The sequence below is a fragment of the Cicer arietinum genome, chromosome 2, assembly GCF_000331145.2.
Source record: "Cicer arietinum cultivar CDC Frontier isolate Library 1 chromosome 2, Cicar.CDCFrontier_v2.0, whole genome shotgun sequence".
Lineage (NCBI taxonomy): Eukaryota > Viridiplantae > Streptophyta > Magnoliopsida > Fabales > Fabaceae > Cicer > Cicer arietinum.
In genome coordinates, this window is record NC_021161.2 from 26,588,431 (window position 1) to 26,604,681 (window position 16,251).

The window sequence follows — 16,251 nt, forward strand, 5'->3', positions numbered from 1 at the left end:
TTATACTCAATTTTAAAAATAATATATATATATATATATATATATATATATATATATCTACATTCTAAAATAAAATATTAAGTCTAAAAATATTTCAAAACTATATAACAATAATAATTATATAATTACTAATCTATATTTAAAATGCATTACATACTTGATGTCGAGTAGTGTCTCACTTGAAGCTTACAAACAAGTAACAACTATTCGCAATAACCACAATAATACCACTGTCAAAATAAAAATTAAATAATATTCATTAAAAAATAACTTCAAATAAAAAATAACATTAAAAAAATATAAAATAAAAACTTACCAAAGTTTAACAAATAAAAGAGAAATGTTGGAAAAAAATATTTGTTGAGATAAGGTGGAGAGAAAATTTAGAAAGAAGGTAGAGAGAAAATTTTGAGAGAAGGTAGAAATGAAAAATGAGAGGAAGAATTATATTTATAGGAGAACAATGAGACTTTGTGGCGATCAAAGTAGCCACAAAATTGAATCTTTGTGGCAGCCAAAGCAGCCATAAATGCCAACAGTAATATGGGCTTTTGTGACGGCCTTTGCACCGAAAAAAAAAACCGACTTTGTGGTGGCCAAAGCAGCCATAAATGCCAACGGTACACTACGCCTTTGTGGCGGCTTTTGCAATCACCAACGAGTGACTTTGTGGCGCCATTTTCAGTCACAAAAGAGCAACTTTGTGGCGATTTTTACCCTCATAAATGTGTGATTTTGTGGCGGTCTAATTCCTCACAAAGGTCCAACGGTGTAATTTTGTGAGGACTTTTGCCTTCACAAAATGCTGCTAAAATTCAAATCCATTGTGAGAATTTTTTTCCACTACAAATAACAACAAATTTGAATTTTAGTATTTGTGAGAGTTCTTTTCAGCCACAAAATATTTTATAAGTTGACCACGAAATAAATGTTTTCTTGTAGCATAAACCTAATTAATTTTATTCAATTTTATAAGTGATTAGTTGATCCCAAATCATTGTAGTTAATGTTGTACTTCTTGAATTTAACCTGTTTATTAGCGATTTCATGACATCTTACTAGTTATGTGTGGAATTTAATAATCAAACCTCCATATTTTGATTTTCCTACTAGTAATTAGGGATGAGAATAGGCTAGGCCGTTCGTCAGAGGTCTATGGCCTGGCCTATTTATGGCCTGGCTGGCCTATTTAATAAAAAGGCTAGGCTCAGGCTGTTTTTAAAGCCTATTTATTTAAATAGGTCAGACTCTGGTTTATAAAAAAGCCTATTAGGCCTGACAGGCCGACCTATATATATTTTATTATTTATTATTATTATATTAATAATATTATTTCATATTTTAAATTATATCAATTAAACAATCACTCAGTGAGCATTCCATATTCAATAGTTGTTCCATATTCGATAGCGATTCCATATTTGGTAGTCATTCTATATTTGGTAGCCGTTCAATTAGTCAATCAGTCTGTAGTCGTTCCATATTTGTTTAAGAGGTAATAATGAGTGTGTTTGTTTCAAAAAAAAGAAAAATCTATTATTTGATACAAAAAATTATGTTTTATGGTTTTAAAGGATGTTTGTTTCATATTTTTTTAAAATTATTTTAAGTAGGCTTTTAAATAGGCTTCTAGGTCAGGCCAGACTTTTAGAAAGGTCAGACCAGACCGAAAAAAAAGCCTATGATAGGCCGTATGCCAGGCTTATGCTTAAAAAATAAATCATAGGTCAGACTCAGGCCTTTCAAAGTCTGGCCTGACCTGGCCTATTTCTACCCCTACTTGTAATCATGTTAATTTTGAAACTATTTAATAAGCTAAATCTAAGGTCAAATTGGTTTTATTCTGAACCTTGCAAAACACTGAAATCTTTGAATATCAAATTGACGTAGATTTTACATGCAAGAAATTCTTACAAGTTGGATGTCCCAAAATTTCAAACTTTTTTTCTTAGAAGCAATAGCAAAACTTCTATTTACTATTCATCTAGGTATCTCATGGTTATTACCTCAAATTCAAATTTAAGTTAGATCTAATCCCTTTACCTATGTCATTCTATGTCCCCCAATAAGTCAATCACCTGATATTATTGTCAAATTCGTCTATTAATAATTTTACTGTTATATACTATCAATAATAATTCTTAATAACTAAACTATTATCCTAGTTAAATAATTATTCTCCCACTAAAAAAATCTAACTCTTCTTATCAATCATAAAATAATTATAGGAAATTTCAATTTAATTTTCATCGAATTCTTAATTCGTTTGAAAATTAAATGACGAGTAATCTTCATTAACTATTCTAAAATAATAAAAAATTACTTCTAATGATTTAGAAATTAATATTATTTTTATTTTTATAATTTAAAATTAAATAATCTTAACAACATAAAATATAAATGGTTTTAAAAAATAATATAATAATAGTTCTAAAAACTATGGGTTTTATTTTTCGAAAATGGACAATGAGGCGTTAAGAAGTCTGTCTTACTAAATAGAAAAAAGTTATATTGGAAAGGAAAAATGAGGCACAATATTAGGCGTATCATTCTACATAAAAAAAGAATTAGATTCTTATTAATGAGTTGAGAAATGAAAGAAGAGAAGTTCAGCCCAAAATAAAAAGGGATGTGTCACAGTAGAAATGAGGTGCAACACTAGTAAAGCCCATATCATCGAAAAAGTCGTTTTTAAAAACCCACAGCTCATTTTTAACACTTCATAAATAGAATTTCATCCACACAAAATAATACTAATATTTACAGACTGGTATTTTACACACTTCAAATATATATTCATAAGGAGATTCAAGTGTTAAAATGAGGATAGTAGTTCAACATATGACAGTTATGTTGACTCTGGAAAGAGAATGATGATTACTTCCGAAGAATCAATGATGAAAAAGTAAAGGATGGCAACTCTTATCACTAAGAAGAATTAATAAGCCCAATTAGTATTAACTAATGAAGATGATGTGGGAAAGAAAGTATATTGACACTCATTGAAGAAACAAAATTTGGAAATGTATACTTAGAGCTTGGGATGGAGTTTACGGATCTAGCAACCTTCAAGGTGTGAGTGACTATACTATATACTTGGGAAGAGAAATTAAGTGAACTAAGAAGGACAAAGTGAGAGCTAGAGCTAAATGTAAGGAGGCTGAATGTCCTTCGGACATATTTTGTTCTTACAGTGAAGTTTATACAAGTTTTCAAGTGAAAACCTACAAATCAAATCATGTCTGTGGAGGAAATTTTAAGGACAAACAAGAAACTATGAAATGGTTGTGAATCAACTTACAGAGAAGATTTGAACTCAACTATGTTACATGTATTGAACCTTATGAATACACTAAAAGAGAATTTAGAGTCCATGTAGATGACACTAAAATCTTTAGAGTAATCAAGGACGCAAGGGAAATTGTGGAAGATAGTGAGATGAAACAATATCGGAGAATCATAATTATGCATATGAGCTAGCTTATAACGAGTAATCTTCGTCAAAGGTTAAGATTTGATACAATTCTAGTGCTTGATTCCCTACCACAGTTTCAAAGGGTGTTCAACAAATGGTGTAAGGGAGACAACATTACCAACACTTGTGAGATGTTCAACACAAGTCTGCAATGACTGGCAGAGGATATAAGGTTTTATATTATGAGGGCAATAGCCAATAACCGGTTGAAGTTACAAGGAATAAATGGTCCACTATGTCCAATGCAGCATGTTAGATTGGAGAAGGAAAAAGTTGAGAGCAATGAATGGTCAACTTTTTGGGCAGGAGATGTGCCTGGATATAGGTTTAAGTCCATGGACCACCACCCAAAGTAGATGTTGATCAGCAGCTAGGAACTAGGAACTGGCAATTGCAAGTTTTGGCAACTTACAAGTTCAACAACAAATTGTTTTATTTACCAAAGATTGTTTTTATATTTTGGTAGGAATTCCATGTAATGATGCTTGTTCAGCAATAGCTTACAAAAAATGAAAACGCAGAGAACTGCAATGGATGATTTACTTTAGCATCCTACAATGAATCTTATCAATTTTGTACCCAACCTGTTCAAGGAGAAGCATATAGGGAACATACTCTCGGTACAAAGCTTGTACCACCAAGCTTGTATCGTTAAAATCTTTACAAAACAAAAGAAAAGACCAACAAAACAGAAATGAGAAAAAGCTTAGAAATTTTATTGGTCCCAAAAAAAAGACTATCAACAATCCCATCCCAACCCATTTGAGTAATCGTACACGCACAGTCCTTCATGGGATGGACCCACACCAAATCAAATCCAACCCAAAAACAGCTTAAATTTGGTGTCAATGCTATGATGCAGCTAGTATGCTAGTATGAGTCACATGAACAACTCGTGTCATAATATATTTAATACAAAAAAGATTATATTCGCAAGAACAATTTGTTTGCGAACTTTTGTTCTGCATCTCGATATCAATCACATTATTTGGAGTCACCACAGTGCTACGAGAGTCATAAAAGGTATATCCCCAAAAAAGTGCTTTCAACGATGAATAATCAATCATATCAACATGCTCAAATTAAAAGTGAACTTTTAATTTCCCTTTTGTTGGTAAAATTGGCCAAAAACATAAACTTTATCAAGTAGAATGAAAGTAAATAAACTGATCAAAATACCTCAAAAGATGCAATAACCCAGCACCCTACTATGGCAGAGAAAATAGCCCCTATTCTATCAACCCTATATCTTTTAACCAAGAAAAAAGGCAAATAAAAGAATTCCCCATGTTAAGCAAGCAGGATTGAGGCACCTGTAATTTATTGCAATATTTGCAAATGCAGGATTCCATTCAAAACCCACCCACATCTTTAAACCTTAATCGCCCTTCGTTCGGAAGAAAAGGAGTGGAACTAGCCCTCTGCCATCAAAAATTGAAACTTGGATCTAACTATGATTTCAAAAACAATACTTCAAGCTTCAGATCTGGGATCAGAAGAGCTAAATTCTGCAGATGCTCCACATTAGTTAGATGCATAAGAATCAAACAACTTGGACAGTTTCGGCTGTATACCCTGGCATAGCTTGAGAGTGGAGGGGTCTAATTTCTTGCACTGGAAAACAAAAGACAACAAGTTAGTAGATCAACCAACCCCCATTCAATAACAGGCTTCAACAATGACGTTTTGGCCAACATGAATTGAGATACCCCCAATACCAGATAGCTCAAGTTGCATCAAAATGTAATTTAGCACAGCATGAAAAGTCATTCGTGGGTAATTCGCATAATATTAGACATCAATGCATTGCAAAATTAATCAAGCTTCAATTTTAATGATTGCAAATTCTTATGCAACAGGAGAGTGAATCAAGTTAAGAGATTACCACCTCCTGATAGAAAGCATTGATCTCCTCTTCAGTAAGGCCTTCGTCCTCATCTGAATTTTCCTCCCAGCCAAGAGAACGAAGAAATGCAGCTTCTTCTTCATCTGGATATATCATAGCTCTGGAAATAGAATTTTTCTCTTCATCATCTGAAATCCTGCTAAGCTCTTCATGGGCATGAGCATTGCCATTCCTAGTCAGTTCAGCCTCATTTCCAACAGATTGAGGACTTGCAGAAGGCATGACTGACTCCCTGTTTACGTCACCAGATTTTTCCAATGAGGGAGATGAAACCATCTGGCCAGAATCTGGAAGAATGGTAGATGAGCTTGTCGATGTTTTGTTCTTAATGAGATTGAAGAAATCATTCCGGCTCTTCACTTGAGAAATGGATTGTTTCTTGTCCAAAGTAGAGCCTAATTTCAAATCCAAAGAAGATGGCTTCCTCTCTGTGGGAGATTTTAGGTTATTGGGGTTCCTCACCGGTGTAGGAGCAGCTGCTGAAGCAACAGCATGTTGATTTGCCGATTTACTGTTAGCATAATTTGTTGGATTTGAAACATCCTTGGAAGTAGGGGAAGCACCATTTTCCCACACTACTGATTTAAGATCAGTGAACTTCCCAGATGTCTTTGGAACATCAACTTTGGCATTTAAACTGCGAACAGATTGACCGGCAATATGCAACGCTGAGGGTTGCTGTGGCACATTCTTGGTAACTACATTCATCTCAGCATTTCTGACAGCTGTTTTTGGCTTTGATTTCTCAGAATTAAGAACCTGACAAGAGAACTAAAATAATCACCAAGAATTTAAAAGAAAAGAAAGCATAATATTTTATATTTTATTGAATACAGTGAAGCAACAGATATGATGCTAAAACACCAACATAAAATTCAATTTCAATATCAGTCAGATATTAAAAACAAATATATCCTGTGGACAATCCTAATTCTTCAACAGTTTACCATATAGACATGCAAACAAACAGAACATCATGACAGCAGCATAAGTCTTTTCACTAGTTGGGGCTGGTTAAACAAATCAAATAATAACAACGACTTCTCATAAATGCAAACAAATAAAACCGTATACAATTAAAATCTCTTCTGATAATTTTAAATAACCTGCAAACATATCAAAAGGCACAGCCCAACACTAATTAATAGAATAAAAGCTGAAAATAGCCCAAAACAAAAAGCTACACTGCACAGCCCAACACTAGAGATCATTTAGCAAAAATACATTAAAATTTAAAGTAAAAATAGTAGAGCAATATGATTGCAATAAATGATTTCCACGAGTGAACTGTGGTGCCAACAAGACACTTTTATTTCTTAGACCTAAATGTAGAATTAGGGCAATGGCTGATTTATAACTGGGCCAAATTTTTTTTATCTCATGAATCATTAGCATGGGCACATTTTATGGGAATAAATGGCTAAAACTTAGAAACAAGAAAAGAATAAAACAGGTTCATTAAAATAAGCTCATATCACACATCTAATAAACATAATAATGCAATGTTTACACTAGAAAAGACAGGACAATAATTGGACATACATAATATACTAAATAATAATAGTAGGGTTAGAAAAACTAATAATCAATATAAATTATATAAATGAAAAAATAATTTAGCATGCATATATACATTATGTTGGTAAAAATTTTCATATGATAGGATCTTATGATTCTTGTTAAGATATACTACCTATATCCCTAAATAGAACCCCATTGATCAAATCATGGGAGTTAAGAAAGTTGATAGTAGTATTAAATTTGTTAACAAATTGTTATAGCTAATGTTTTCATAATAATAGTATTTATTGTTGGTTGCAAAAGATATGTAAATTAATTAGGGGTATATCTGTAAAGAAATCACTCATGAAGTTGAAAATTCAAAGAGGGTCTTATAGAAAGGGGTAAAGAAATTTCTCAAGCAGTCTTATATATAGGGACAGAGGTACATTTTAAAATCATGATAAACCCATCTTGATCCTAGGTACTATTAGGACCTTGATCGCGGAAATATTGATGTGCACCGCTAAACACCATTCCTTAAACAGTCAAAAGCATGCACAACTTTTCAAGTCAAAGTATCCAGTACTTAAGCCTAATTCATAGTACGCTTTATAAAGTGATATATTACTTTTCCCGCTGGTGAAATGAGCACGCTGTACACAGGATATTTATAGTGAATTGTCTTCTCTATGTTCTACACATTTTCAATGTGGGATTCCAACATTTGTTTGATAGCTTAAACTAAAGGGTGTTGCTACCGACTGATAGAAATCAGAACTTTAAAGGTAATGGAAGGAATTTTATTGATTGTAATTGATGAGCAAAGCTCTTACAATGGTGGTGAAAGCTGGAAAATGCAATTAACATTTTCTGGGATGCCTTTCTCACTCTCTCCCCTACCTCTTATAACAGAATTCTCCCTTGAAATAAGGAGAGATTCTAACTAACTATTTTATTCTTTGTTTCTAATTCCTCCTAGAAATTGTGCATGTGTAACTTGTATGAGTTGGGCCCATTCTTTGGGCCCTCATTCCTCTTAATTTTCAGTGTTCTATCACCATCCTTGATGAGGGACTACACTTTATCGTAATATTATTTGTCTTGTACAGTACTTATCTTAATATTGTTTGTTAGCTATTGGCTTTTTTTTACAATTGTTAACTAAATTAGTAATGAGTAACTCCTACAATAAAAATACTTAAATGTTAACATAATATTTTAAGACTCTTATTTTTGTCTTTTAATGTTTCAAGTTAATTTTTTTAGTTTAATTTTTTTTAGCATGTGCTTTATTGTTTTTGATTAAATTCGACAAAAAATTATTGCGCATCGCGTACCCAATACTTCATGAGTTGCGTGTGGAATACCCAAATTCGTTTAATACTTTCATGACTATGTATACTTCTAGGTTCTCGATAGGTTCCACTATGTATACAACTCTTGTTTACGCAACTCTTGTACCGTCTATGTATACCCCCACGTACCCAATACTTCAACAATTGCATACCACGTACCCAAATTCGTACCAAAGCAAATTGCGAACCAGGTAACTATCAATGAAGTAGAGACTCTGATACAGATACTTGACATGGCACAACTATTAATGTAAAAAACATTGGACATTGACACCAATCAATATATATTTATATATTATTTATTTATTTATTTATTATAATTAAATAAAATATGAACATTATTTAGAAAATATCTAAATTGGGAATTAAAATATATGTGCATCTAAATTTTCTAGTTTTTCTCTTTTATTCATTCTTTACTACTGAAAAGCTAAAAATGATGTAATCAAAGTTTTGTCAAAGATCTATCTAAGGTGTGTTGAAGCAAAGAAAAAAATATTTTTTTTGGACACTTGTCTGAGGTGTCACACAAGTATCGTACGAGTGTCGGACACCGACGCATGTCGGTTACGACAACATGCCTGATTCTAGAGGTGTTTGTGCTTCATAGGTAACTATGGTCTGATTTACAACTAAAACTCAGTTTTTGACACAAATAGCACTCCAACGCAAAAAGAAAAAAGGGAGAGGGCCCAGTATAAAACTAACATCAAGATTTTTTGATAAAATTACCACATACATCAGATTTACTAAAAGAATTCTGTGTACAAGAATAAAGTTTGCAAATTGCAATTAACAACCTATGAAATATATTTTACAGATAAACTATCATACCAAAGTTTTCGGCATAGATGGTGTTACTGGAATCAACTGTCTTAACTGCTTGATAGCCAGTTCCTCAAGCCGTTGCGTTTTTACTGACACCTGCAATTGATTCGGGAATTATTAACTGATAAAGGACATAATCAAAATCATCATAATTAAATAATTAAATAATTAAATGAATGAAAGAGAATACAGAAACTTGTGAGACAGGTAACAAGCTCAACTACCTGGGGAGAAGAACGGGCTCCGGATGGAGCTTGTGCCAATGCCTCGGCCATATTAAGACTAGATGTTGCACTGGATGATACAGATCCAGAAGTTACAGTAACAGTCTGCTGTGATGATAGAGATCCAGAACTACTGCTTCCAATTACAGAAGGTACCTCGGCAAGTGCAGAAGTCCATCCCTCCCCTCCAATCAAAGCTGAACTACAAACAGGTAGACTTTGACTAGCACCGGCACCCAAACCAGGGGATGAAACCCTCCCTATTTCAACTATTCCCTGCTTCTCTTCACCCCCAAGTGATGGAAAGTCCTTGTCAAAGACAGCTTTATGAATGCTACTACCAACACTACCCCCAGAAATTACGCCATTGCCATTGTTGTGATTGCTGCTAGCACCAGATTTAGTGTCAGATGAAACTCTACGGGGTAAAATCTCACCCTGTTTCCTGGAAACCATTGAATGAGAACGCCGCAATGTATCCCTATCCCTCTCTATCCTTCCAGATAAGAGGTTGGCCAATGGGTCAGAACCATCATGATCCAAATGATCTATAAAATTGGATCTATCTTTCTCTCTATCACGGTCCTTGTCACGATGATTTCTGTTGAAACTACTGTAAGCGTGCTTGGCAGAAACATTGATCAAACTCCTCCTAGAATTTGATGAGGATGTTCGATCAAGAAATACAGAACGCGAGCTATCAAAATCACTAGTATTCTTAGAAAATCTGTTCCTATTGTAAAGTGCTGCAGATGGAGAATGAGAATCTACAATACAACATGAAGACATTCATTAATTATTTCCCTCCATTTCATTTAGATTACATAACACGTGTGTTGAATTATATGGTGGCAAAAATTGATGTTGTTAAATTAATTTTAGTTAAAAGTGAGTTAAAGGTAAAGTGATTTATTTTTGAATATCATAGAAACAGATAAATCACAACAGTTCAATAGCAAAAGAAATAACCAAATGGGAAAATGTATTAATAGTATATTGAGAAAAAGAACAATGAGCTCTCATACAAAAGGAATAATTCCAGAGCGTAGCTCCTGACCAGAGAATATCAATTCTCCTAAACCACTAACAAGCTACTGATTACTCAATGATGATTATTTCCTCCCGTCCTCCTGTGCACAATACCCCTCCTAACAGAATCATATGGGACCTACTACACCTCACTAACCAACTTATCTTTTTCACCCTCATCGCTCACTTTCTTTTTCGTAGACTAAACCTTCCACACAACAGGCCTCTTGGCAACTAGGCCTACATCAGGCCCAATATCAAGGTTCCTATCACTGCCCTCCCCTTCAGCAACAGCCTTGTCCTCAAGGCTGACATGGGGACATTGACTTTCAACAAGCATTCATCCACCCAAGTTGTATCTTCCATTGCCCTTCCCTTCCATTTGACTAACCACTGTTTCACTGACAATTCCCGGTCAAGAATCTCTCGAGAGGCCAGCAACGATTCAGGTTCCTCCAAGTCATCCCCTTCAACTTCCAACCCAGCGGGAAACTCTGATTCTATGGTATAATTTCCGATCGCTTTTTTCAATTGTGAAATATGAAAAACCGGATGGATCCTTGCTGAATCAGGCAGTTTCAGCTTGTATGACACTGCTCCTACTCTTTCCAGTATGGAATAAGGCCCAAAGTACCTCGGGGCTAGTTTTTTATTGATCCACCGGGCTCCCATTTGTTGTCGATGAGATATCAACTTTAAGAACACTCACTCTCCCAACTCGAAAGACACATCCCTTCTTTTTTTGTCTGCATATTTCTTCATTTGTCGCTGTGCTCTCAACAAATGGTGCTTTAATTGCTCAAAGCCGCATATCGGTCCACTAATTCAGTAGCTACCGCCTCTATCTGTATCTCACCTATAGAAAAATGAATCAAGGATGGTGGTTTCCTCCCATACACAACCTTAAAAGGTGTAGCTCCCGTGGACACATGGTATGTTGAATTGTACCACATATCTGCCCAAGATACCCAGTAGCTCAATTGGTAGTGGGATTGTGATGAGGCGGTACTTATCCCCTAGGTACCGGGCTCGAATCCCACGGGAGGCAAAAACTCGCCAAGATTTCCAATTTGAGGAAAGGGGGAGGTAACATTGCCGGTAACGTTGGAGGGCCGGGGTGTTACAAGAGGACTTCATCCGCAGCCTGAATCCAAATCTTAAGCTTAAACAAAATAATGCATGTCCTGAGCACCCGAATAATTCCTATCTGAATCTCCATCCGCTCAGAGTACGGAGGTGCGGCAGCGGCAACAGATGCGATGAATTTTTGTGAGTTTAGGGTTTAGGGAATAAAGTTTAGAGAGTGAACTTTATTTTAGTGAAAAGAAGAGAGGGAATTTTAAATTTCGTTAGAGAACTTTAGGGAATAAAGTTTAGAGAGTGGGGGGGGGGCGAGAAGCTCGTGAGGTAACATTGCCGGTAACGCTGGAGGGCCGGGGTGTTACAACTTGTCTGGAATTGTGGCCATGTTCAATTCCCTATTGTCCACACACATCCTTCATGTATAACCTTTCTTTATAACCAATATTACGGGACTGGACTATGCCTAATGATGCCTTGTCGGAGCAAACTCTAAGCTTGTTCTATCTCATCTTTGTGATGATACGAATACTGGTAAGGTCGAACACTCACAGGAATTGCTCCCTTATGCAACTTTATACCATGGGCAATATTTCTTTTTGGTGGTAATCCTTTCAATTCGGTGAACATCATTGAAAAATGCTTCAGCAACTGATCCAACTTATCTTGTTGTTTGAGGTTCAATTCACTTTTTTGTACAACTTTATTCTCCAATTCTTTATCTTGCAACAAACTATGCAGAGAGGATGTTACAAGGGAAATCCTCAAACCTTGTAATTCCACCAATTCCCCTTCCCATAGAAAACTCAACACCATGTTTTCCCAATCAAATGTGATTTTACCAAATTGTCTCATCCAAGCTGCACCCAATATCAAATCTAACTCCCCCTGTTCTAACACATAAGCAGTGACTCGTGAAATTTCCCAACTGAACCTCCACGTTCCTACATCTCCCTACTGTATTGATCCTATGGCCATCCCCTAATTAGACTCCTAACTCCACCATCAAATTTAGTGTCGTCGCTACCTTTGAATCAATGAAACAATGGCTGGCTCCATTGTCCGCCAACACCTGCACCCCAATACCCTTCACCTTGCCCTCAAATCTCATTGTGGTCAGTAGTTTCCACAACTTCGTCACCCCAAAAACACCCAAAGTGCGGCACTCTGGGGCTGTTTCTTCCTCTTCCTCCTTGGGCTCAATAGCAATCACCTCGTCTTCCTCATTAATCATCTCACCTTCTCCAAGAATCACCAAACAGAGTTGTTTGTCAGTGCATTGGTGAAGAGGGTGAAATCGTTTACCACACCTGAAACATAGGCCACAAGCCTTCCTATCCATGAGTTCTAAGTAGGGAAGATGTTTGATTCCCCTAATATTGGTCACGCCTCCCCTCATGTCGTCGCTCCGCTTCACCATTAGAATTACGGTTCGAAGCAGCAGTAGACTAGGTACTCTAGTTTGGGCCTCCACTCGAGTAATTAGACCCGAAATTGCTTCTATTTGGACCCGGGTTAAAACACGACCCAAATCCATTCTTCCACCTATATTGAAGCTTGACCTGTTTCCCCCTTTTTAACCCGGCCCAAACTCCATCTCTCTTCCCCCTCTCCATTGACATAGCCCACCATTGCTCCTGTGCACAATCGTTTCTCATATCTCTGTTTCTACATTATGAGAAATTTTCATGGCTTGCACACCCGTTTACAGGTCAAAAGTCCTTACTCTCAAACAAATCTCTGGTTTGAGTCCCCCTTAAAAATACCCTAGGTATTGTTCTTAAAGAAGGCGCTCCACTTGAGAAGAGACATACTCAAAATCTGAAATATATTCTTCTACATCTCCTGTTTGCTGAAGATCTTTCAACTCTTCAAAGGGATTGTCACTCAATCCGAGCCTTCTTCAGTTTTGACCATGTCAATTCATCCTTTGTTTCACGTAACAGATTGAACTCATGAATGGTGGCTCCCTTCATGCTTAGTTTCTCCAACCTCACTGTCACCTCCTCTAACGACCCTTGTGCCTCGAAGTAAGTTTCAGCTTAAGTAACCCATCCCACTGGATCAACACCCTCAAACGTTGGTAACTCCACCTTTTTCACCGCCATCTTGTACTCAGAATTGACTTCCTCCTAAGAAGTGTAGGAAGACTCAGGAATGCGTTGACCTCGTAATTTGGCAAACTCTGCCATCACCATTTTTTGGAATTCCTCCATACTAACACGCAGGGCTCCCATACTTCTTTCTAATTCCTCATCTCTTTCATTCATATTTGGTGGCATTATGCAGCGTCTCACTAGCTCTTCCTCAGTATTTGGCATGTCAGACCAATGATAGAAACAGATAAATCACAACAGTTCAATAGCAAAAGAAATAAGCAAATGGTGAAATGTATTATTGGTATATTGAGAATAAGAACAGTGAGCTCTCATATAAAAGGAATAATTCCAGAGCCTAGCTCCTGACCAGGGAATTAAATTCTCCTAAATCACTAACAAACTACTGATTACTCAATGATGATTATTCCCTCACATCCTCTCGTGCACAAATACCCCTCCTAATATAATCATATGGGACCTACTGCCACCTCAATAACCAGCTTCTCTTTTTCACCCTCATGGCCCACTTTCTTTCTCCTAGAGTAAACCTTCCACACAATAGGCCTCTTGGCAACTAGGCCTACATCAGGCCCAATATAAAAGTTCCTATCAGAATACATTCATGTGAAAGTGAGTGAACAATACATTTGAGATTAAAATTAACGTTTTGAAGCAAAAGCTAAAAACCGTAACTTCAAGTTAGAACCAATTCTATAGGCAAAATCAATTTTAATAGAGAATCCACAAACATACCAAAATCTATTATTAGTCTTCAGACCCAAAATGAATTCAAACATGCACAGGCTTTTCTCATATACTATATATGTATGCTAGAGAAGAAACAAAATTCTAATAGGAGAGGACACGACATTATAATTTGAATTCAGTTAAAGAATTAAAGTAATTGAAAATGAATGTCATGGTTACCCGCGTGACTAGATGAGGATGCAAAATGTTGGGCTGAATTGCCAGCACCAGCAACACTTCCAGCAGTTCTCAACCATTCTGGAACTAATGAAGGTTCACTTCTATCCATAACTAACACTGAACATGATCAAAATTAACCAAAAACAAACACACCTCTCCACCGCCTCTAAGCCCAAAAAGCCACCACTTCTACTATGGCATTCAATTACTCCAAAATAAAATTCTCATAGATGCCTCTTGTCTCTATCAGAATTTAGACAACAGAAATTCAGTGGTAGAGCTCAATGTACTGTTAAGCGATTCATTCATAGCACTAAAAATTGAAATTCAAAAAATTGGAAAGCCCTAAAAGACAACAATATATTTGAGTGAAAAGTAGTTATAAAATAGGAATAGAAAAAATTATAAAAACCCTAGAACAAAAGCACGTGGTGATAGATGGGTGTGAAAAAAGCACTTCCGTTAACTAGGGTTGTTAAAGAGGCAGAGGAAGGAAAGGGAGAATTAACCCTAGAGACACGACACGAGGCAGGGGTTGATGACGGTAACGGAACGTCGTCGTTTTAGTAACCACCACAGGGCGTATTCAGCGAGTGCAAAGAAGAAAAAGAAGTAGCGAAGCTTGACGAGTGAGAAAATGAGGAACGAAATGAATGGAATGGAACTATGGAAGTATCTGAGAAAGTAGAGAAATTAGACTATAGGGTTTGGTTTTTGTGTATGCTGTGTGTTGTTGAGATGAGAAGTGCGATGGGTTTGGGTTGTTGTGTTGTGTGAAATTGAGAGAAGGCGAGAGAGACAAGGTAGAAAGAATTTCTGTTAGTTTCGGATACTCTGAAAACAAAAGTATGATGACATTCTCTCTATTTTCTTCCCTTACAATAAATATTAAATTAAGTCCCATTAATATCATTTTGTGCCTAACTTCTCTTCATGTGTTGTTTCTTTTTTTTTCTTCTTACTACTTGTTACACTTCCTTCTTGGCCTTCCATTCTCAAGAACTCTATGTGGCACCATAATTTTTGCATTTAATTATATTATTTTACATTAATTAAGAAAATATAGTTTTATTAAATTATTTTTATTAATTATTAAAAAAATTCACGATCAGTATATAATAGACAAAATACAATATAGAATTAATTAAAATAGAATATGATAGAGATAAAAAAAAACTTAATTTCATGATATCATATTTCAAATAAATTTATAATATTTTTAACTTTTATAAATTTAAAAATTATTTAAAAAATACATAAATAATAGAATAATTTATATAAAAAATTCAATAGCACTATTAAATAAATAATTTTAAATAAAATATGAGTAACTAAATAATTATATTTTATATGTAAGATAAATTGTATAAAGAAGTGATATATGTTATATATAAATACAAGATTATCTCGTATGAAAATTACATTTATTACAAATTTTAAAATTAATATTCGTATTTTTATAATTTGGAGTAATAATGTATTTTTAAATATTCTAGTAGTTTTTTAATTCATTAGATTATATAAAATAACAAAATTACTATTGTGATAAAATCTTATATATTTTTTAAAATTTTACAGTCATCGGGCCTGAATCATCCTTTTCAAGTGAACAGGTAGGATGCATTACTGTAGTCATAAGTTTGCAATCACTCATTTTAAACTACCTGAGAAGCTCTTTTGTATATTTAGTTTGATGAACGTATATTTTTTTTACTTTATTGAATTTGTATCCTTGAGAAAAACTTAAGTTTTCTCATCATACTCATTTGAAATTCAAGCTGCATCAATTTAGAAAACTCTTGGAAAAAAGTGTCATTAATAGATC

The 16,251-nt window shown here is 35.1% G+C and overlaps 1 protein-coding gene across 2 annotated transcripts; it reads right to left on the bottom strand.

Annotated features, from left to right (window-relative positions):
• Window positions 1–4,549: 4,549 nt before the first annotated feature.
• Window positions 4,550–15,299, bottom strand: LOC101499239 (uncharacterized). Of its 2 annotated transcripts, none has more exons than XM_073365168.1 (5): window positions 14,427–15,299; window positions 9,292–10,058; window positions 9,074–9,163; window positions 5,361–6,140; window positions 4,550–5,089 (listed from the first exon to the last, which is right to left on the bottom strand). In XM_073365168.1, exons 1-5 carry the CDS (start codon window positions 14,533–14,535, stop codon window positions 5,000–5,002), a joined length of 1,836 nt encoding a protein of 611 aa, XP_073221269.1. In that variant the 5' UTR covers window positions 14,536–15,299; the 3' UTR covers window positions 4,550–4,999. The 2 variants fall into 2 exon arrangements, with proteins under 2 accessions (XP_073221269.1, XP_012575070.1); XM_012719616.3 differs by having other exon boundaries at window positions 5,364–6,140; window positions 14,427–15,297.
• Window positions 15,300–16,251: the final 952 nt, after the last annotated feature.

What these genes read in the sequence shown, in the direction of transcription:
- LOC101499239 (XM_073365168.1), bottom strand. Translation starts at nt 14,535, where the DNA reads ATGGATAGAAGTGAACCTTCATTAGTTCCAGAATGGTTGAGAACTGCT. An exon ending in ATCCTCATCTAGTCACGCGG is followed by an intron (nt 10,059 to 14,426) that starts GTAACCATGACA and finishes GTTGTATTGTAG; the next exon opens with ATTCTCATTCTCCATCTGCA. An exon ending in CATCTATGCCGAAAACTTTG is followed by an intron (nt 6,141 to 9,073) that starts GTATGATAGTTT and finishes TTCTCTTGTCAG; the next exon opens with GTTCTTAATTCTGAGAAATC.